The 22,025-nt window shown below is 37.5% G+C and overlaps 1 protein-coding gene across 1 annotated transcript in view; it reads left to right on the forward strand.

Moving 5' to 3' along the window:
* The window catches only part of LOC149283474 (dynein axonemal heavy chain 3-like), a 108,863-nt gene that overhangs the window by 49,898 nt on the left and 36,940 nt on the right, over positions 1-22,025 (forward strand). The window contains exons 20-33 of the mRNA XM_089497433.1: positions 70-184; positions 2,412-2,528; positions 2,876-3,055; positions 5,464-5,600; positions 9,354-9,555; positions 10,349-10,441; positions 10,527-10,637; positions 11,040-11,154; positions 15,079-15,277; positions 15,463-15,571; positions 16,563-16,676; positions 17,668-17,844; positions 18,102-18,193; positions 21,780-21,999. Of these exons, the coding sequence (XP_089353559.1) occupies positions 70-184; positions 2,412-2,528; positions 2,876-3,055; positions 5,464-5,600; positions 9,354-9,555; positions 10,349-10,441; positions 10,527-10,637; positions 11,040-11,154; positions 15,079-15,277; positions 15,463-15,571; positions 16,563-16,676; positions 17,668-17,844; positions 18,102-18,193; positions 21,780-21,999 (1,981 nt within the window). The remainder of the gene's footprint in view (positions 1-69; positions 185-2,411; positions 2,529-2,875; positions 3,056-5,463; positions 5,601-9,353; positions 9,556-10,348; positions 10,442-10,526; positions 10,638-11,039; positions 11,155-15,078; positions 15,278-15,462; positions 15,572-16,562; positions 16,677-17,667; positions 17,845-18,101; positions 18,194-21,779; positions 22,000-22,025) is intronic.

The raw sequence follows: 22,025 nt of genomic DNA on the forward strand, positions 1-22,025 counted from the left end.
ACAACACTATTCATGCGATTTGTTATTTAGCAAATTCTAAAATAACCTGAAACAATGTGTTTATTGTAGACTGGAGCAAATTGGTGCCTCAGCAAGTAAAGAGTATTCTCTGGAGAAGGCCTTAGAGAAGATGAAAGCTGAATGGTCCAACATGATTTTCACCTTCGTCAAATACCGAGATTCCGTATGTATCCAGCAGAAATTAACTTTTTTCCACTAATGTGGAGCCTTGCGAAGCACTACTGAGAAAATGTAACAAATGATACCACCATACCAGTGTTTGTAACAGAAGCTTATAAAATGTTACTTCTTTATCATTTACAACATGTTTGGAGCAAAAAATAATCGCGCAGGAAGGCTCAATGCATTCAAAATGCAATTAGCTTGAAAGGTCTTACAGAAAATTCGTTAGTAGATTCAAAATAATGGCTCTGTGTGTAATAACACAATAAGAGCCTCATTTAGCATGGAACGGTTAATGTTATCAACAGTCACTTAGCAAGACAAATAACAGACTATTTCTTTAAAAAGACCAGCTCCTTCTTCACAAAGATAGCCAAGCCATGATACACAGCAAGTCGTGACGCAGTCATAATTCATAGCTGATTTCTTATTCCTTCTTTAACCTTAATTTAATCTTTATACACCGAAATGCCATTCAACAAACTAACTCCCTACAAATAAAATCTATTGATCAGTGAAAATATTATGGCTTTTATTTTTCCTTCAGTTCACAGAGAAACAGTAATTTCTCAAATAGTAGTCTTGTCGGAAAGACCTTGGAGATAAGCAGAGCCGTGCCAAGTCCTTCTTTTGACAGTTCTCTGAAAGTCAATGAGACAGGGTTTAGCTCTATTTTGATTAGTGAAAGGGTCAAGGAGATGTGCCGGTGATCATCTACATGATAATGGTTATATTAATATTGATGGTTTTAAAAAGATGCGGAAACATCAATTTATCTCTCTAGTATATTAAGCAAATGAGCTTTGGCAGGCATGTCTTAGTATTTTTTACATAAAAAAAACAACATAAACTTTTTGGGAGTTTTTTTTTTTTTCAGTTTCTATGGCAATAACCGGCACCTGCTTTTGAGCCACATGAAATGTATGTGTTAAGTGGTGAAAATAATGCATGGTAGAAAGGCTTGGGGATTCAGCTGCATTTAATAATAATAATGCTGCTGCATTTAGTTTTAGTGTTCATTCTAGTAAAGGATTTGCTAGAAAAGAAAACCTTCAATTTTTGGCAACTTAAAAGTTAGTATTGGAGAATTGTGTTTTGGCTGTAGTATCTGTACTGAATCTTTTTTTATTGTGGTGCAACCACTTCTTTTTAGTCTCTTTTCTGTATCTTTTTTTTTAGTTATTTTTTTTAAATTGCAGCAAAGAAAAAATGTTTTCATTATGGTTTTACGATGTGTTAATGGATACAGCTGATTTATTTTAACCATCTATACTTCTACATGTCAACACGAAAATATTTATTGATTGTTGCACATTTTTGAATTTATAACTAATGGGCGATTATCTGCTAATCTGCAACCAAGAGCTATTGAACTGTAGCTTTCAGACGTTGATTATTGTTTTACATTGCGATTCTGTGTTGGCTTAATAATACGGCTAATGTGGAACGGTCATTACAGTAGCCGCTAATGGATAATACTCTTGATCCATGTTCTTTGATTGGGAATTTTTATTAGCTGGACTGAAAGTACAAACCAACAAAAAAGGAGAGGGAGTGGACATAAATTATTTTTATATCACACAATGCCTTAGGGTTTAAAGAACATAGAAGGTAACCCGTAATTTCTGCATTTAATAATGTTTACACACAGGGGAAACATCTTCCTTTTTTCTAATTTTTTTTCCTTCAAAGTTCCAGCCCAGCAGAAAACAAGACATTTAATGATGAAGTGTTAGCCTGTTCAGTAGGCTAGCATGCCATTATAATTGGCGGGCGCTGACAAGGTTAAATCTTGAACCTTGGCGCTAGGAGAGTCTGCTGGGACAATGAGCAAAGGACACAACCTGTAGAAAAAGGGTCTTATCTCATCTTTATACTGATATTCTCCAGTCCTCACCTTCACCCCATGGAAAACAAAATAAATAAAAAGAAAAAAAACAGGTCAAATAAAAAAACAATGGAAAAAAAATCCCAGGGTGATGCAAGGTGAAGTTTCCTATTAAAAGAACTTTCTCTATTTCCTTGAAGTAAAATAGAACGTTCATGTAAACAAAATATCTCAAACACAATTACAATGATGGAAAAAGCAAACACAAGGCACAGGTAGCTTTGATAAATTAATTTAATCGCTAACATATTGCTAAATAACAAAACCATTTATGGATCATATTCCCCAGAAACTGCCAATGTATCTCTCTACCTTTAATGTTTCTTTTATTTCTCTGCAGAACACGAATATCTTGTCATCTATTGATGATATCCAGTTGCTTCTTGATGACCATATTATTAAAACACAAACAATGTGTGGTTCTCCTTTTATTAAGCCGATAGAAGCTGAAGCTAGGGTAAGTAGCAATTGCATCAGTAATGGTCTCATCAATTACAACCTGCAGCTGAATTGATTTAATTAGGCAGGAGATCTTAATTCCTTCATTTATATCTTGACAATATACAAATATATTGTTAATCTGTTTAGCTGAAAGAAACCTGCAGATAATTGTATAGTTATATAACTAAGACAAATTGGAATGGTGATTGTGTTTTGGTGTTTGCATAGGAAATGTGTGTATCTTGTTTTTTTGTCGTTTTGTAAAAAAATCTAATATTCTACATTAAGGACGGCCTGTACAAGTCCATGCATGACAAATGTTTTTTTTAAAGCTATAAAATGTGTTCTCTACTACTCTTGTAGGAATGGGAGCAGACACTGGTTCTGATACAGGACATTTTGGACTCGTGGTTAAAATGTCAAGCCACCTGGCTTTACCTAGAGCCCATATTTAGTTCTGAAGATATTATCGCACAAATGCCAGAGGAGGGGAGGAAATTTGGCATTGTGGACAGTTACTGGAAGGACATAATGGCAGAAGCAGTAAGTAATTAGAATGGTAATTGCTCTATCGATATGTGATAATCATTTAAGGTTTTTATCCCACATCATGATGGTAGTTCACAGGTGGAAAACCAGGTCTAATTGTCACGCTTAGCATACCAGAACAATAGTGCAGGGTAGGACACTGTGTCCCAAAAGAGAGCCCGTCCATCCCAGAAGAGTTCTTCACCCTCCAACCAGTCCACCCTCACGTTGAGCTTTTTGGGTTTGAGTGGCTGTGGGACTTGTGATAATCTTTCAGGGAAGGGGGACAAACTCCTAGGGAACAGAGGCAGGATAACCAGGATAATCTGTAGTCAGGAAACCAGAGGTTAGAAGAGTCGGGAAGCCAGAGAATAGAGTAGTTGAGGTCAAGCCGGGATCGCAAGAAGAATAATCCAACACAGGAAAGCTTCTAGAAATGGAATACACTATGATTGGCACAGGTATGACCATCTGATGATGGCTCTAAGGTTTGTTATAGGACTTGCTATCAGTAGAGTGTGCTTGCCCATGGCCATTTTTAGTGTGGTACAGATAACTCACAGAAGGCTGTCCCTGACGATGTACCAGAGGAGGCCGGCTATGGTGGCGGACTGGCGGGTGAGTGACACTAATAACATTCAAGGATTGCGTGGGACAGGTGGGGCATAGTGCCTTCACCATTGGTTTCTTTTCAAGAGATTGTATATATAAACACATTAATTTGTTTTCTTAATAGTAATTTACTATTAATTGTCACTGTGAACCATGCACGGCTTAAATTGTAATAAAGGAATTGATTATTTTTCAGAGCAGATGTATTCCCCAGCAGCGAGTCCATAAAACCAAAGATAATTCGGCAAATCTTAAAAGTAATTTAGGAATAATAACATTTGTTGCAAGGAGCGATAATTTCAATGAGTGAATGTTGGAGCTGAAATGCTGATTGTTTAGCTCATTAGAGCAATAAATAATCTTAGTCACTAGTGTACAGTCTGAAAGCCAAATGCTATCACAGACATAACTGCAGGTAGCACAGAGAGTTTCAGCATTTCAGCTGGAGCTTTCTTTTGGGTAGTCTGCTACAGTGTCTTGAAAACTGGGAAGAAGCGGCAGCTGCCCTAGTACTATTTTAGGGGTCTCTTAACATCTGCCATTGCCAGCAGCTGTAATGAACTCTTCTAATGCTTCCTCCCTTGCACCCCGTGCACCCCCTGCTGAATAGGACATCATACTTATGGATATGCTCATGGAGTGTTCATAGGCTAGTTTAACCCAGTGTTGGTACCACTCTCACACTCCTCACCTATTGTGAATAGCCGGTGACTAGCTCCTACATAAAAGCCCCTTTTTCATATACAAATGTATGTGTCAAATCTAGCAGAAACTGCCATAAGATCATCATCATGCTGTTTTTCACAAAAGACTGGGGGAAGCTATTTTCTTGTGCACTCCTAATTTCCTGCTGTTCCTTGCTGCAGCCTCCTACTTTCAGCATTATTTCATTCAGCTTTGTAAATATCACCAAAATAAATAATTTTTTTTCTTTCATTTTAACAAGGCATCAGGTATGTGGAGAATAGCAAAATAATATTCCATTCTAGAGCAAATTACGTTTTGTAGCTTTTAGTTCCAGTTCATGGAATATTGGTTCCACATCTATACTACCATGAATACAGTATTAACACTGATTTCGTTGTCATAAATTAATGTAGCTCCTAAGTCTGATGGAACATATTTTTAAAATATTTGGCATTAATCAATCATGCAGCATTAAATGGTATGTTTATTATATTTTTTTTATATAATGTGGATTCCCATATTAACCCCTGCGTTACTATGAAAGACTTAAGATAGGGTAGAGGCAGTGACATATATGGGGGAGATATTTAGGGATTTTGTCTTAACTAATAGCCTAGCTAGCCTAGTACATAGAAACAGAGATTATTCTTGTTGTGCATCTTCGTGTGCGTTTATCCGCCACCATATTCGTTTATTTGGTATTCTGTTTGAACAACGAAAATGCACAAGTCTAATAATACATGCTAAAAATAATGTCATAAAAATATGTCATGACATACCTGGGGTGATTGTGAGACAAAGTGCTATATTTGGATGAACTGCCATAGAAAAAGACTATTTTGACTGATTGTCCAAATGTTCCTCAGAAGTGCTCCAGCCCTTTGCGGCTGTTAAATTGTTGCACATTCATTGTGTTTCTCCTGCTTTATCTTTCTCAAAAGGGCTTTGAGTTTAGCTGTCCTTGAAAGCCAATTTGCCAAACTAATTACTAAGTCATTTATCTCCTGATGGCCAAGGTAGCAGGACATCAGTTCACAAACGCAAAGAATTGTGCTTAGGACAGAATGTGCAATTACTAGTATATAATGGATTTTGCACCTACCAACAAATATTCATTTCATTAGGTAAAGGATAACAGAGTGCTTGTTGCAACAAAGCAGGACAACATGTTAGAGAGACTTCAGGAATCCAATATCCTCTTGGAAGAAATTCAGAAAGGTCTGAATTCATACTTAGAGAAGAAAAGATTATTCTTTCCAAGGTACGTTCTGTTAAAAAATAAATCCTCATGTGCTAGTTCACTGTGCCCCCTTCCTTAACCTGCAGTAAATAAATAAATATACCCTTTGCCTAAATCCTACTTGTATCATTACTTAATTGTTTAAGTGTTTATGCATTTTCATCAGAATAAATTACTAAAATAGAGAAAGGATGTAGAACTTTCTATTAATGAGGTTCATTTCAGAGTACACATTGATTTGGGAATAAATTCCTAAAAACTATACTTTGTAAATTATTCTTTTATCACAGCTATTTTATGCCAGCCACAATGGTATGGCTAAGATCACTGGGATCCACAGAGACTTATCAAGGTATTATTGATAACTGTGACTTATTATTGACACAAAGTCAGGGATTTTGTAGCCATATAGTTATACTAAACAGGTGCTAATGATTCGGGCTTCGGGCAACATGAAAACGAACACGAAGAGTGTGTTTTCTTGTTTTCGTTCCGAAGACACGAAGAAGAGAAGAGAGCGGCGGTAAAACGAAGGTGAAGGCGAACGCGAACACACACACACGCGCACACACACACTTCGTGATCGTCTTCGTCTACTAATCTCCCTCGTCCCTTCCCCATCTAGCCTACCTTATCTTCGTAGCATCGCAGGAGTTGATGGAAACGGAAATCCTCAGGCTCGCCGTCAGGGGTTACAAGGCAGTGCGAGTGAGCCTATTGGTCGCCTGCAGAGACTTCCTCTGGCATCAACCAATTGCGGACATTAATTCTGTCAAACTTGCAAACTTTATATTTTCTATTTATTTGGGGGGTTTTTTTGTATTAAACTGTTAGACAAAAAGGATCATGGGAATATATTTTATATGAATAAATGCAAATGAGCACACTACCATATATGGCTAATATATCTTCGGGCATAATGCTGCCATCTATTGGTAAGATACATTGAGTAGCATAATAACTTTGGATTTCAAGCATATGGAACAATCCAAAGTTATAATGCTACTCAATGTATCTTACCAATAGATGGCAGCATTCTGCCCGAAGATAAATTAGCCATATATGGTAGTGTGCTCATTTGCATTTATTAATTATTCAAATAAAATATATTCCCATGATCCTTATGTCTAACAGTTTAATACAAACCCCCCCAAAATAAATAGAAAAAAAGTTTGCAAGTTCGACAGAATTAATGTTGATTTTTTTTTTGCCGAAGACGAGCACGAAGGTGAAGAGATCCCTGGTGCCCAAGTCTACTAATGATCACCAATTTAATATGTATGTTGAAACACAATCATTAACTGAAACAGAAACTGCTGTGTAGGGGGAATAAAACGGGGTACGGAACACCCAAATTTATAAACAAGAAAAGGTTGCGGAAGACAATCTAATGTCAAAAGTCATACACCATGGTAAGCACAGCAAAAAAGGCACAAGGTAGTTATACGGTATCAGCAACGTCTCTCCCAGACAAAAATTTTAAGGCAGTCAGGGGGTTTCAAATATTCTGTCCAAGTTTTTTTGCAAAAGCTTAAAGAAATGGGCAATATAGAGGACTGTAGACCCAGTGGTCGATCAAGGAAACTTACTGCAGCAGATGAACGACACATCCCTTCGCAATCAGAAGATGTCCAGCGGTGACATCAGCTCAGCCTTGGCAGAAAAAAAGTGAGAGCCTTGTACAACTATGTACTGTGCGGAGAACTCTGGTTAGAAGTGGTCTTCGTAAAAGAATTGTGGACAAAATTATGACATGGAAACAAGGCCTGGCAACTGTTGAGAACAAACTTTTTTTACCGGAAATGTTGTGATTTAAAAAATGCTACTGAAATATATATGCTGGGACTTCAGTATCCAATATCACAATCCACTCTTTAGGGCAAATTTAAATTCAGTCTGATTCCTAAAATATGTAAAGCTGCCTCATACTAACCTGGAAGGGTTATAACATTTCAACATCTTGTCTGTCCGTTTATAATGCTTAGTGAAGTGAGGAAGATGAGAGATTTAACTTTCTTAAACTCCCAGAAACTACTGGACTCACAAATATATCCCAGATGCATCTCTCTCTTCTCCTACCATTCTTTTGAATAAAAATATGAGACTCACAAGTATAATATAAGCAATAAAGATTTCCCACATGTAACACAAACCCTTTATTGCTCTCATGCAGCAGACTAAATTCTATTCTTGAGCCAAAATACATTCAGATATACCCTCGCTGTGCTGTTGCGTAATATGTTTACTGCTTTGCAAATGACTAAAGCCCTTTGCAAGCACATCACGTCCGCCACATACCTCCATCGCTACACCGGATAGTTAATATGCATCTTGTGTTAATAGGTAAATGCTTTTATACCAGGCCTGCTTCAGGGTATTTAAATTAGCTGTCTAAGATTGTATAACAAAGAAACAAAGTAAGAAACTGTTTTCATTTACTATTAAATGGAATGCCTACACAAGGCTCATCTACAGACACCAGACAAGCCAGAAGGCTTGTTGTTCCCTCAGAAATCTCATGGTGCTGCCACAACCACAAGGGATTCTGGGTAGGCGTATGCAAATAAGGTCAACAATTATCACCTTTTGCCAAAACTTGGGAAGAGGGAACAACAAGCCTTCTGGCTTGTCTGGTGTCTGTGTCTGGAGTGTTTATTAATGCTTCTACATACCCCTAAATTTTAGTGGAAGGGTTTTTCATCACCTTTCCCCACCATAACTTATGTAATGGTATTTCTTGGTTACCCCAAGCCTCAAGTATTAAGCCAGTATCACAACCTCATGCTGATGAGTCCCATTAAGGACAAAACAGCTGTCCATGAGTGGTGATCTGGCTATTGCACCTCTTACCTGAGTTTTGTCTGAAGGCTGTCTTGTACAGCGGGGAATTACTTTCAAGGGATCCGTGTACAAAGTGGGTATAGAGGCAAAAGGTGATAACTGTTAACCTTATTTGCATGTGCCTACCCAGAATCCCTTGTGGTTGTGGCAGCACCATGAGGGAACAAAAAGCTTTCTGGCTTGTCTGTAGATGAGTGTTTAATAATGCTTTTACATACCCCCAAATTTTAGTGGAAGGGTAACTTATATATATATATATATATATATATATATATATATATATATATTGTAAACCATAAGACAAATGGAAAAATGAATAAGTGTTGACAGTGGCATATAGCTCTGTGATTGGTAGCTTTTCAGCTGGTGACAAAATACAACTCCCATGATTAAAAAGTGTTGGCAGATGGTCATGAGAGTCACAGCTCAGCCCTGTACCTCAGATGTATTTGGAATATCTCGGTGAAACACACATAGCCTTCAGCCCCTATAGTCTTGACGAAAATGTTAGAAAAGTAGGCTGGTGTGCACATTGGCACAGACAGGATTAAACTCTGTTGATAAGGGAGAAGGAATTGTGGGAGAGTGACCTGTGCTAAATAATCAAAACAATCACTAAAGTAAAGGGTGCTTTCCCCAAACTGCTCTAAATGTAGCACTTAGCACAAGAGGTGCTTCAGTTTTGCCTTGGTCAAAATGGCCAATAGCCAGAAGGTAGTAGTATTTGACATGGATGGCAGGTTGATAAACTGGAGTAAAAACCAAATTGACACTTTCTATGTAATTGTGTTAAGAAAAGATTTGAAGCTGATGAAGGCATCCCTTAGAATATCGCTTTCACTCTCATGACTTAAAATTTTCAAAATGTATCTAAGTGTTGATATTAGTCCCACTAATCATCATTAACGCAGATCAACTTTTTTCCTTGAAAAGGTTTTTTTTCCTTTCAAATGACGAACTCCTAGAAATCTTATCAGAAACCAAGGATCCATTGAGGGTGCAGCCACACTTAAAAAAATGCTTTGAAGGAATAGCCAAACTGGAGTTCACCGAAGATATGGAAATTACCGGAATGGTCAGCTCAGAAATGGAGACTGTCCCTTTAACACAGAAAATCTTCCCAGCCAAAGCAAAAGTAATTATATATGTTTATGTAAAGTTTATGCTGATGTAGGTGAAAATTACCTGTATGTTGTGTTAATGAAGACACCAGATGTCATCCAAAACAATCACATTGTATGAGTATGGAAAGAAAAGAGATATATGTGACTTTGATGGCCTGGATTCTGAAGGCCAACATACTGTTGCTTGGAACTTCATGAAAGACTTGGAGACCATCCTGTAGATGTAGATGGTAGATGAAGTCATAGTTTTTAATGAAACTCAGACCTAGTGACTAATGTACCCTGGCCAGAATGCAAGCATGATAGCGGGCTTCAAAGGAGGAGCTTCATAGAACCTTCTTAGCTAAAATACAATCTATGGATCCATGGAAATTTAGATGGATCAGCAGCTTAACCTCTTTGGGATCTCAGCAGAACAGAGGTCATATCACTTTTGTGTAATGTGACATAAGCTCTCAAGCCTTAAACATTGAAGAGATTTCTGACGTATCTATGGGCTATGAAAAAACTTCAAAACATGCCTTGGGCATTCTCTGTAATAGAATTTAGGCACATTCAGTTATTTTAATTGAATTTCGTTTTTAGGAAAGTGGCCATAAAAGTCAGTACAAGCTTCTATTTACACATTTTTAAAACTAGATACAGCCTCTTAATGTGTCTGTAAACATGAATGCTGACTGGCGCTCCTTATATCTTTCAAAATGAAGTTTTCTTTCAGGGCTCCATTGATTTAAGTTAACACTAAATCATCCCTACTTGTTTTAACGGTAAAAGCTAAATATTTTTTTGTTTCTTTGACTAAAGGGCATGGTTGAAAAGTGGCTTTTGCAAGTAGAAGAAAACATGTTGTCTAGCATGAGACAAGTCATTTACGATGGGATACAAGGATATGTGGCGGTAAGGCACGTTTTCTGAATAGTATGGCGACCCTACAGTCTCAAAATAAGTTAAGAACATAGCGTTTTCTCTGCTTGTTTTTCAGGTCCCTCGTAAGCAGTGGGTCTTGCAGTGGCCGGGCCAAGTGGCCATCTGTGTCTCTTCTATTTACTGGACCCAAGAAGTATCCGAAGCAATAGTGCAAGGGACGTTACCTGTAAGTCAAATGTCTCTCAGTGTAAAATTCATACATCAGAATCACTTTATCTAAACACTAAAATTATTATATATGTTCTGAAAAGAACAGCAAGCTTCTAGATCACTTTAACAAAGGCTTTCTTCAATATAAACCGGTGCTTAGTTCATACCGTGCATTGTTTAGTGCTAATTTTAACAGTTTTCATTCTGGAGTGCCCATCAAAGTGGAATCACTGTTTATTGCAATGGTTGTATAGTTCTTAATTTTTAGGAACCTCGAGGGAATAACAATGTTGAAAGATTATACTAAACTGTTAAATTATTGATTTAGTGGGAGAATAATCCTATTTATTTTCCAATATTTCCAATCTACTAAAAGTAACATACAGTACTTAACCATATTTTTCTTTATTTCCTTCAGTCTTTCTTGAATAAAAGTAATAAGCAAATCGGCGAAATAGTTGAACTGGTTAGAGGGAAATTGTCAGGTGGTGCAAGAGCCACACTGGGAGCACTCACAGTCATCGATGTTCACGGTAAGAACTATCAGAAAGAACATCTTTCTGGAATTCATGGTTTTGCTGTTTTTTTTTTAAATTCCATACAGTACTAGAATTACTTTGAGCCAAAGTGCTCTCCGTCCAGTACTAGAAACCTGCAGAGATATGTATGGGATATGAGTTATAAAGTAGAGATTCAAATAATTAAAAACACAGAACAGACTTGTAACTTGTTATCTTTTGACAGGTCAGTTAGATTGGTGGTAGGTGCCCTTAGCTCTGTCCGAGCCCCCAGTCTTTGCTGATTTGTGTAACTGAATTCATACCATTAGTGTGGCATTTTCTGTTATCTTGTGGAAATGTGTGCTAATTACACAACAGGTCATGTTTAGTTTGTCATAAAAAGGACCTGTGAAGCCCCATGTTTGGGTAAAAAAGCAATTACACCAGGCTTCTGCATCCAAAAAAGGCACTCTGTGGTTAAGAATTGTGATAGTAACTGTATTACCAGAGTCATACACAAAACCTCTAAACATTTTAGAGATCATAAATGGGCCTTTACATTTATAAAATTAGTTGCTTCTCATCTCCTTTCCAAGGAAGCGCCGCCTCAAAAAAACACACAACCAATGGGACCTGGTCCACTTGCATGCCACGCTGCTGGACTAATGCCATACCTTCCATCCATCTACAGTAGGCTGGAAAAAGGCAAATATTTTAACGGCTCCAAGAATTGTGCCTATGAGCTGAGTTTCAACTTAGGATACCAAGTAGAGGACAGATGTTTGTCAAACGAATTATCTTAGCATCCCCCTCGCAAGTTACTGTGATGTGAGCTATGAAAACATTGGCCAAATTCAGACAGAAATTTCTACTTATCCTTAAATTAGTTTCTTTATACCATGGATTTGGATCTTCGCTAGGTCAAATCACTCATGTCCCATTTGGTTCACCAGTACACAGCCACAGGCATGTCATAATTCATCACCTCTTACGTCCCTGTGAATGTGAGAAAGCCCAGGAGAAGAGACCTCTTTGCGAGTGCATTTGAGTTGGTCTCCAAAGTATTAATGATGGTTCTTCATAGGTTAAAAATAATGTTAAAACTTAAGTAACTCAAGAGTGCCTTTTATCTACACATCCTACGCTGTTATGCAGAAAAGATAAGCAACCTGGTATTATTAGACTGTTTGCTTTCATGGCATCTCATTCCAAGCGTCAATGTATAAGCAGGCACAATGGATTTGATCTTTGCTGTGCCCTGTAATGATGCACAGTACTTTTACCTGACAAGGAAGCCCTAATTTATTACTCATGAAGTGCTACTAAATCATGCGTGACATTTACCAAAGTAAACCTATAATTATGCTACCATGCTACTGCGAGGAAAGAAGAACGGAAAATTATATTTGTATTATTTAAGGTATATTGCAGTGTCTGAACTGTAGAAATACAGACATTAGATTTCCAGAAGCTTTGTGACATTTTAATAGAAATAGCATATACATTTAAAAAACAATATGTCTATGTCTAGCATGACAGAAAGATAATTAAATCTATTAAATAAAATGATTCTCACCTGCAAACATCACTTTTTATCATCAGTTTCCCCATTATAGAGCACCTTCCATGTTGAAATGTCTAATCTCAAAATTGCATTCTTTATGTCTATGTTTAAATAAAATAAAGCCCGACTACATATATATCATTGACATGATAACATGAGCAGGGTGTGTTTTAATGTGCAGGAAAAGTGAGTTATATGTTGAGCTAAATAATGCCAATAATATAGACAAACAGGTGATTTATTTAAGGCTCCTTGTTTACAGTTATACATAATTGAGATTTATATATATAAACACAAGTGTGTTTTTTCCATTAAACTTTTTCCCCAGAATGGAATAACATGTTACATATGGATATTGAACTACACATCTGAAAGGCATGTGGCTCACATGATGTACTGGTCAATTTACATTCTTTAAACTAACAATATAATCTATCCATGTTGAGATGACAGAAGTCATATTAATGAAACACAATATAGATGCCATGTTATGTAAACTATTATGTGTTCCAGTGTTCTAATATTCAAGTAACCCACTCATCCACAGTTGCAGATCGTCTACCCGCTTCGACTAACAGGATAGTGTAGGAAGCATTAAGCATGTCATATTCTAGTGTTACAGATATATTGTTAATTACAATGAATATTATCATCAAACAGCACAATGTTATTCTTTGATTTGGAAGGATAATATAAATAGCACATTTTTGTGACACTCTTAATGGGGCTTAAGTAATAAAATAAGAAGAAAGGGGCCTGGGGGTTATAAGATCACATTTAATTGTGAAAAAACAGTGAAGCAAAGCATCTGGAAAACCATTAGTATCAGAGCCATTAGCAGCACAATGAAAAATGTCATGATTAGAGTTGGGCGAAATATTATTAATCAGTGGAGGATCACTAACATGTTACCTGCTCACACTAACAATATACCAGTAGAAAATCATACATGAAAAACATATTAAAACCTCCTGGTGCATTGTATCCTTTAGCCAGGTTTAACGTTCCTAGTAGAGCCAGGGCTGGTCCTAGGGTTCTTGGTGCCCTCTCCCGGTGGTGGCAACCAGCTCAGTGTCTTAGGCAGCTGCCTAGGTCACCTGTGTGGTAGGGCTGTCCTGAAAGTAGGCGTTTATGAGCTTGTACTGTGCCTCCGCTCTACCCTAGAATCTATACCATTAATCAGGAGCTATATAAAGGTAATCTTATGGGAGTTTGACTACAAAGCAAGCTTGTTATGTTTCTACATTTTCTACTCAAACAGATTACGTGTCCCATTTATATTGCATGAAAATAAATTAGTTACAAGCCAGGACATATTATCCTGTTTAAAAATTGAATGCAATAAAATCCTTGTTAGAAGAAGTTGCATTTAATTTTTGTGTTAATCCGTGTCACATAAATCAGTGACCTTTCTCTAGTCATTCCTATTAGTCAGGGGAGCAGACATTATTTTGTTAACCTAAGCAGGAATCACAATTTAAATTGCTATAGAAGCAAGTTAATTAGTTACAGAGGCAAAAATCTAGAAGCTCACACCTTAAATTATAAACACACAGCATTAAAATATTCATGTTAGCTTTCCAAAAACTACAGTTTACGCGCATTGGATATTGACTTGTGTTTTGTGTGTATATCACTGCTTACCGTTAATGTTTTGGGCTTTTGATGGTTATCTTAAAGGTGTAAAGAAGAATTTGTGTTTAGTTGTATATCATGAATAACTTTATTTGGCATTCATTAATAGTAGGTTTTAAATTATTATATAGTTTTATATTATTATTAAATTTAAAATTAGTATTTGTTAATTTAAGGTACTAGGAGACAATATTTTAATAATATTATTATTATTATTATTATTATTATTATTATATAAAGGGATTTTATATTACATGAAAAAAATTACTTTTTTTTTTTTATTTAAGGTACTAGGAGCCAGTATATATATATATATGTATATATATATGTATATATATATATATATATATATATATATATATATATCCAGCAACCTTCCATACCAATTCCAAAAAAGTTTATAGTACCCACGTACAATATGTTTTATTCAGCAAATACAATAAAAAAGAAAAGAAAGCATGCTGTGAAAAATGAATACATGGTAAACAAAGACTCTTTTATCAAGACATGAAAGTCTCTAGCTGGGATTGAAACGTCAAGCTTTTTTATTTACCGTGAATTTATAAATATATGTTCTGTATACAGAGTTCATTTTAACTGAATTCCAAATGGCAAGATTCCATGCAGATTTGTGAAATATTTATCATTGAATTCATATGCCGTTAGTGATGATTTGTTCCTTTGAATTGTAAGGAAGCATATGGCGATGACTATTATACAAATGGAATAGAATGAACTCATATTCCGTTCTTCCACAGCGCGTGATGTTGTTGCAAAATTAGCAAAGGACAAAGTCTCAAATTTGAGTGACTTCCAGTGGATCTCTCAGCTGAGATATTACTGGGAAAAACAAGATGTCATGGTCAGGATGATCACCACAGAGGTCAAGTATGGATATGAATATTTGGGGAACTCTCCACGTCTGGTTATAACACCGCTAACTGATAGGTGCTACAGGTATGATACACCCAAGTGCTTGCCTATGATGTAATTAAAGTGGAAACTTAGTATCCTGATATTCCTTTCTTTATACAAAATCCTTCAACTAGGATAACACAAATGATACACTGCAGATAATGCTAACATGAGTGCTTTAATACTAGAACCTCTAGTCTTGTAACTGGTTCTTGTCTCATGTGCAGAACCTTGATGGGAGCATTAAAGCTCAATCTCGGCGGCGCTCCTGAGGGCCCCGCGGGAACAGGAAAAACAGAAACAACTAAAGACCTTGCAAAAGCATTGGCCAAACAGGTAAACCTATATGTACCAACTGCTGTCTTTCTCTCACTACTAATATCATTGTGATCACTTGGGACCCAAAAGTTCTAATTGTGGGGCGATCTGGAGGAACATTCTATTGGTTTTCCCAGTGAGTATGCCAGGTTTTGTACTTTAACACAGAATTACAATTTATGGGCAAAAGTGTTATAAATATCTAAGGGGAGGGGTGCTAGTATTTTAAGTGAATCTGTTACTTTCCAGATTAACCTCAATAAGAAAAAAATACCTCTACTCAATGCAGTAGAGTCAAGGAAGGATATTACAAAATGGACTAATAATAATAATAATAAAAATAATATAATTAAAATATTGTCTCCTAGTACCTAAAATTCTTCTTGGACTGATCGCAGGATTCAAGTACAGTATTCACATAGAGATCATGGAAAATTAAAGAAAATTGGCATTAAATGCCCTGGCTGTGTCTTTAGTGGACGTTTGAGCTGGAAAATGTAAATCTGATTAAATCAGAGACAAAAAATATAATAATAACAATGACAAATGATAGACGTTGATCAGTTGTGGAATAAATTAGGGTCTCATCTCAGATCTGACATTCTTTAAACTTAATATTATTGCTTCCTTTACCTTTAAAGGTGCTGTTCCGCCTAGACATCAACTGAGTTTGAAAGCAAATTTAACCGTAAACTAACCAGATCTGTCATTTTATTATTTCTATAAAATAAGAAAACCCTGAAGACAAGGTTCCTCAGCATGAGATCTTTGTAATGTTTTAACAAACAGCAAACTGATTTAACCACCTGGTGTCATATGAGTGTAGCCTATAATAAAAAACATTAAATGAAAAAAATTAGACAAAGAAAATAGAAAAAAGTCCGTGGGGGACTTGTACGTTCTAAAGTAATAGCGACGGTGTTCGTAATGGTACAATGTGTTCCTTGTTTCTTAGCGCTTACAATGATTAATGTATTAAAATGTGTTACCTTGTCCTTCTCTTGTGCAGTGTGTTGTCTTTAATTGCTCTGATGGACTTGATTATAAGGCCATGGGAAAGTTCTTCAAAGGCCTTGCTCAGTCTGGAGCCTGGGCTTGTTTTGATGAATTCAACAGAATTGAGGTAATCTTCATGTTCCTGATTTGTACGTTCATTAGGAGATAGATAATAGCTTTTATTTGATGAATAACAGTTTAAAAGCCTTATGGGATACACTATTCACTGTTCTACGTACACTGTTCTTGATCAGTTCTTTCAATTATACACGACACAAGATGCTTGTATTGGCTGAATAGCCTTTGCAGTTTTTGTTTACGGGGTGCAATGCAAGATTATTGAAACCTTGTAGCACCATCACAAACCACAACCACAAAGGCTGCAGACGGATGTTAAAATTAGGCAAAACCAGAACGCCATGAAAAAGACATGTACAATACAAAATCACTCAGTAAATTTCATATTCACCTCATCCCAAACTGCTGCACAGTATGACTTCTATGGGTGGGCAAGCTAGCCGACAGTCTACAGACTCGCATTCTCAAGCCACAGGCATGCTAACCTACAACACCAAGAAACACATGTAAGATGGTCTTGAAGACCAAAATACATTGGGAGATGTTTAAGCTAGCTTTGCTCCTGCTCACACTTACCCAATTGCGACAAGTCAAGTTACAAATTCCCAGCACGGTTGGAGGAAGCAAGGAATAAGCTGATTTGGTTTTCAATGGGGACTGTCTAATTTGCAGGTTAGGAAACTTAGATGATTTGTAAAGGCAAATGCAGTTAGAGTCTTTAGCCAATGGTGATACCTTTTATCAGACCAGAGCTGAAAAAAATAAGGAGCTATATAAAGCTTATTTAACTCTACATCTTTTTCCAAGTAATAATAACAATAAAAGATATCAACTTCACCTAAAGAATCCATCTCAATGTGGACCAGTATGGCAATATCAATTTTCCTATTCAAACTCAATCTATTTTTGAGCATTTGATTGCTCTTTCCAATGTATATAGAGTCTGCCTAGAGATACTGTTGTTCAGCATGCTAAATTACCAAAAATTCCGAGTTGGCACATATAGCAGGTTATTATACGGTTGTAAATGTTCCATCCAGGTTGAAGTGTTGTCAGTGGTGGCTCAGCAGATACTGAGCATACAGCAGGCAATCATCCGCAACCTGAAAACGTTCATCTTTGAGGGCACGGAGCTCAACCTAAATCCCACCTGTTCTGTCTTCATTACGATGAATCCTGGGTATGCTGGGCGTGCAGAACTTCCCGACAATCTGAAGGCAAGTGCTGAGTGCTGATGTTGTCAAAGGCTGCCTGCATTACCAGTTGGTGTTATATCGGCTGTCATTGTTATCACCTCTGCCACCATTACTACATCCCTTTATCTCCTTAACTACAACTTACAGGCTTTCCTACTACCTATCCGGCTTACTATATGCTACCAATGCTCACTTTCTTATGCACTTTACATTAAATTGCATTCCTATGCTCACCTATTTCCTAAACATTACTTGATCCCTCCATTTTTATTTTCCAGGCATTATTCAGGACAGTGGCTATGATGGTCCCAGACTATGCGTTGATTGGAGAAATTTCTCTTTACTCAATGGGATTCCTGGATTCCAGAAGGTGCAAATTACAATTTCATATCGTCACAGTGATTTGCTAATTCATTGTTGGGATAACTGGATGCCCAAGCTCTAGATGGTTATAATAAATTAAATTTGTTATGCTAACAGCTGTGACTTAAACTTTAATGTAGAAATATCCTATATACTCTCTGATAGTAAGCATACATATTGCCTAGCGTAATCAGTGGGTCTTTTCTTCCATAGAGGAAGTAATCGCTCGTGTTAATTCATCCATTAACGCAATCCTTTATCCAGAGAGAATTAACATATTTCCCCATGGTTTTAATGCGTTTTAAAAGAAATCTTGATGCAGCAACAGGGCTCTTTTGTAGCATAAGTGTTCTGTGTTAATCAGTCTTCTCAACTTTTTAAACTTTTATTGAAAAGTTATTTTAAATGACTACACCAAATACTTTAACTTGTATACATTTGCATTAGCATTTCTTTTAGAAAGGTGTTATGTGCATAAATGTTGACATACCGCATATGGCTGTGTCTGTAGAATGTCCCTAATTATATTTAGGGCTCAATTTTGGTAGATGAAGGAATTGCTTGCCCTTTAAAGAAGTATAATAGGTATTTTAATATTCCCTTTTTTAAAGTGCATCCCATTTTCTGCAGTATTATATTTTGTAAGTCAGTGCACTAAATTAACCAATTTAGTAATGGTAAAAGAATAAAATATATCATCTTATGTTATTAGCCATCCTACCTCACTGTTTACAGGATATGGCGTGTTATTTCTGCTTCAAAAGCTATTTTTTTCATTTTGGTCAAATTATTCTCTAGGTTTAGATGAAAAAAATAAAATAGACCAGATGCAAATGTTACAGTCTTATATAGAAGGGAAATAAATCCCTTATCAATAAATTCAAAATATATATATAATATAATAGTTTAGTAGAGACTGATTATGTTTGAAACTTTCATGTACTTTTCATCGGTTTGCCTAGTGTGGGTCCCTTTAGGAGAGTTTGTTTGCATATGGTTTGCATATTATCTCTTGGAGATGGACAGTCCAGGCTTTTTCGATATGGTGGAGTGGACGTGTTGACGCCACTTCTCATGTCTATTCACATTTGTTTCTCAATTACCTTCACGCCACTTGACTCAACACAGAATCAAATAGGGGCCGGTCGTTTTTCAAATAAAGAATGGTTCTTTAGGGTGAAAGAATTGGAAAATTATACATAGTGTAAATGATAGAAAAAGGGACCCCATCACATGACAGGGCCCATTCGGGATATCTTTTCCCATAGGACAAGGGCTTATCTTAGGGGACCATGCCAGATATACCTTGGCTTGGGCCTCCTCAACAGGTGACAGGGGTGTACTAAGACATCACCATGCAATAGAGGGCTTTGCAGTAACCACCACAGACCTCTCCACACACTGGACTGGCCATCTGGCACACCAGGTAAATGTCCGGTAGGCAACTGGACGACAATGCTGCATGCTCATCAGATTTGCTGCTCCAGACACAGATCAGGTGCTGCAGCGTACAGCAGATCAGGTGCTGCAGCCTACGGCAGATCAGGTGCTGCAGCGTACGGCAGATCAGGTGCTGCAGCCTACGGCAGATCAGGTGCTGCAGCCTACGGCAGATCAGGTGCTGCAGCGTACGGCAGATCAGGTGCTGCAGCGTACGGCAGATCAGGGGCTGCAGCGTACGGCAGATCAGGGGCTGCAGCGTACGGCAGATCAGGGGCTGCAGCGTACGGCAGATCAGGGGCTGCAGCGTACGGCAGATCAGGGGCTGCACTGTAGGGAGATCAGGGGCTGCAGCGTACGGCAGATCAGGGGCTGCAGCGTACCGCAGATCAGGGGCTGCACCGTAGGTAGATCACGGGCTGCAGCGTACCGCAGATCAGGGGCTGCAGCGTACCGCAGATCACGGGCTGCAGCGTACCGCAGATCAGGGGCTGCAGCGTACCGCAGATCACGGGCTGCAGCGTACCGCAGATCAGGTGCTGTCATCACCAGTCCGGCACCAGCTACTTCATGTTGGTCAGTGGAGGGAAATCTAATCTCACAGCCCAACATCAGGCAGCGCGTTGAATTCCAAAAGCTGCTATGACAATGTAATGGAAAAAAAGTCAAATTTTAATGCCCAGGGATATACTTTTTTCTGTTTTCATCTATTTTTTTTTAATTGTCTTTTTTTCTGATTGTGCTGAAATAGTTACATACACTACACTCTCTCCCAGACATTGGACATTGAGAGTTATTAGTTTGTAGACAGATAATTACCTGTTAGATATCTCTGGTGCTGACATTTACATTGCCGATGGAGCCCTTCAAATTACCCCAAACTCTCTAAAACATACTTAATTCTAGATCTTTATATACTCGTGTATCTAGTAAGTTGGAGAAACCAATAGGTTATGAGTTCATGTAATTTAGAGCAAGTAGCTGGTCGATATTAATTTAGCTGTCTGTCTGTTTAATTCTGCCGGTAGCCAGTTCATTTTGTACAATTGTCTCTGCATTCAAATGCTAAGCGTACGGTCATTCTTCTTGGTAGGGTACTCGGAGCTCTCCCTTTTCTGGGGGAGCGGCTTCATGAAGGGGTGGGCCTAGTTGATTGTTGGAGCAAGGCTATGCCCAAACAGCCTTCCATGATGTGGGGGTGAAAGGGAAATGGTTGGGGAATGGGCATGGAGGAAAAAGAAACTGAGTTCCCAAATATGTGAATATGGTTCCAGTCCATTAACAGAAACCATGTGTACTGTGTCTGAAACCCCACTAAAAAAAACCACATCTCTGGAGAGATCCCAGGTTTCATGAGTAGAGAATGGGCATCATATGCTTTAAAGTTCATGTGATGGCTGGGATGTCCCTTAAATGATGCAACAGAGTACAGGGAGCTTTTTTTTGTAGTAAGTGAACAGGAATTGGAAGCCATGGTGTTCATCAGAACAGCTGCAGCAGTCTTACTAGGGCAAGGATTTGTCATTAGCTGTCACATTTTCTATTTCCTCTCGCACGATAAAACATATGCATATTTGGAATAGCTAAAATCCTTGGAAAAATCATGAAACAATTAATGGGCAGAACTCATCAAAGAATGTAATAACATATGTCAATGCATGTATTAATGTAATAAAGTGATCACAATAGAAAACCACATCAGTACCAAACGTGTCATGATGAAATACTGAGATGTAAATGAGGTTAATGAAAGTGATAATAGATGGACCATGTGATAGATTATCAGAAATGCAAACATCAATACCATTCAGTTTTTCTTTTTTGGTAAAAAAGTAAAGGTGCTTAAAGCCATAGCACGCTTTAGTAGTACTTAATCACTTTTGGCACATGTGCTTAAATACGTTTCTGCTTTTTTTTTACATTTATGTATTGCAATAGTTCCCTCAGCAGAAGGCACTACGGATTTTACAGTTTTTAATACGATTATGTTATATTTTCTTTCTGTCTACCAAGCCTAATTGGGGCACTAATTGGCAAATTTGACTGGTGAATTATGTAACATCTTAGTGTCTGCCGTCTCAACTCACAAATTAATTCCAGTTATTTTAATAAATGTTTAAATGTGAAATATATGTCATTATTTCCTTTTTCAGCTTGGCCCAGAAAATCGTTGCCACTTACAGACTGTGCTCCGAGCAGCTATCATCCCAGCATCACTACGACTATGGAATGCGGGCAGTAAAATCCGTTCTCACTGCCGCAGGAAACCTCAAACTGAAATATCCAGAGGAAAATGAGAGCGTCTTATTGTTACGCGCTCTGCTGGACGTGAACCTGGCAAAATTCCTAGCACAAGATGTTCCTCTTTTTCAGGTAACATTAATTAAAAGAATATTGGG

The sequence above is a fragment of the Sceloporus occidentalis genome, unplaced genomic scaffold (genome assembly GCF_023333645.1).
Source record: "Sceloporus occidentalis isolate IW3139 unplaced genomic scaffold, rSceOcc1.0.p SCAF_103, whole genome shotgun sequence".
Lineage (NCBI taxonomy): Eukaryota > Metazoa > Chordata > Lepidosauria > Squamata > Phrynosomatidae > Sceloporus > Sceloporus occidentalis.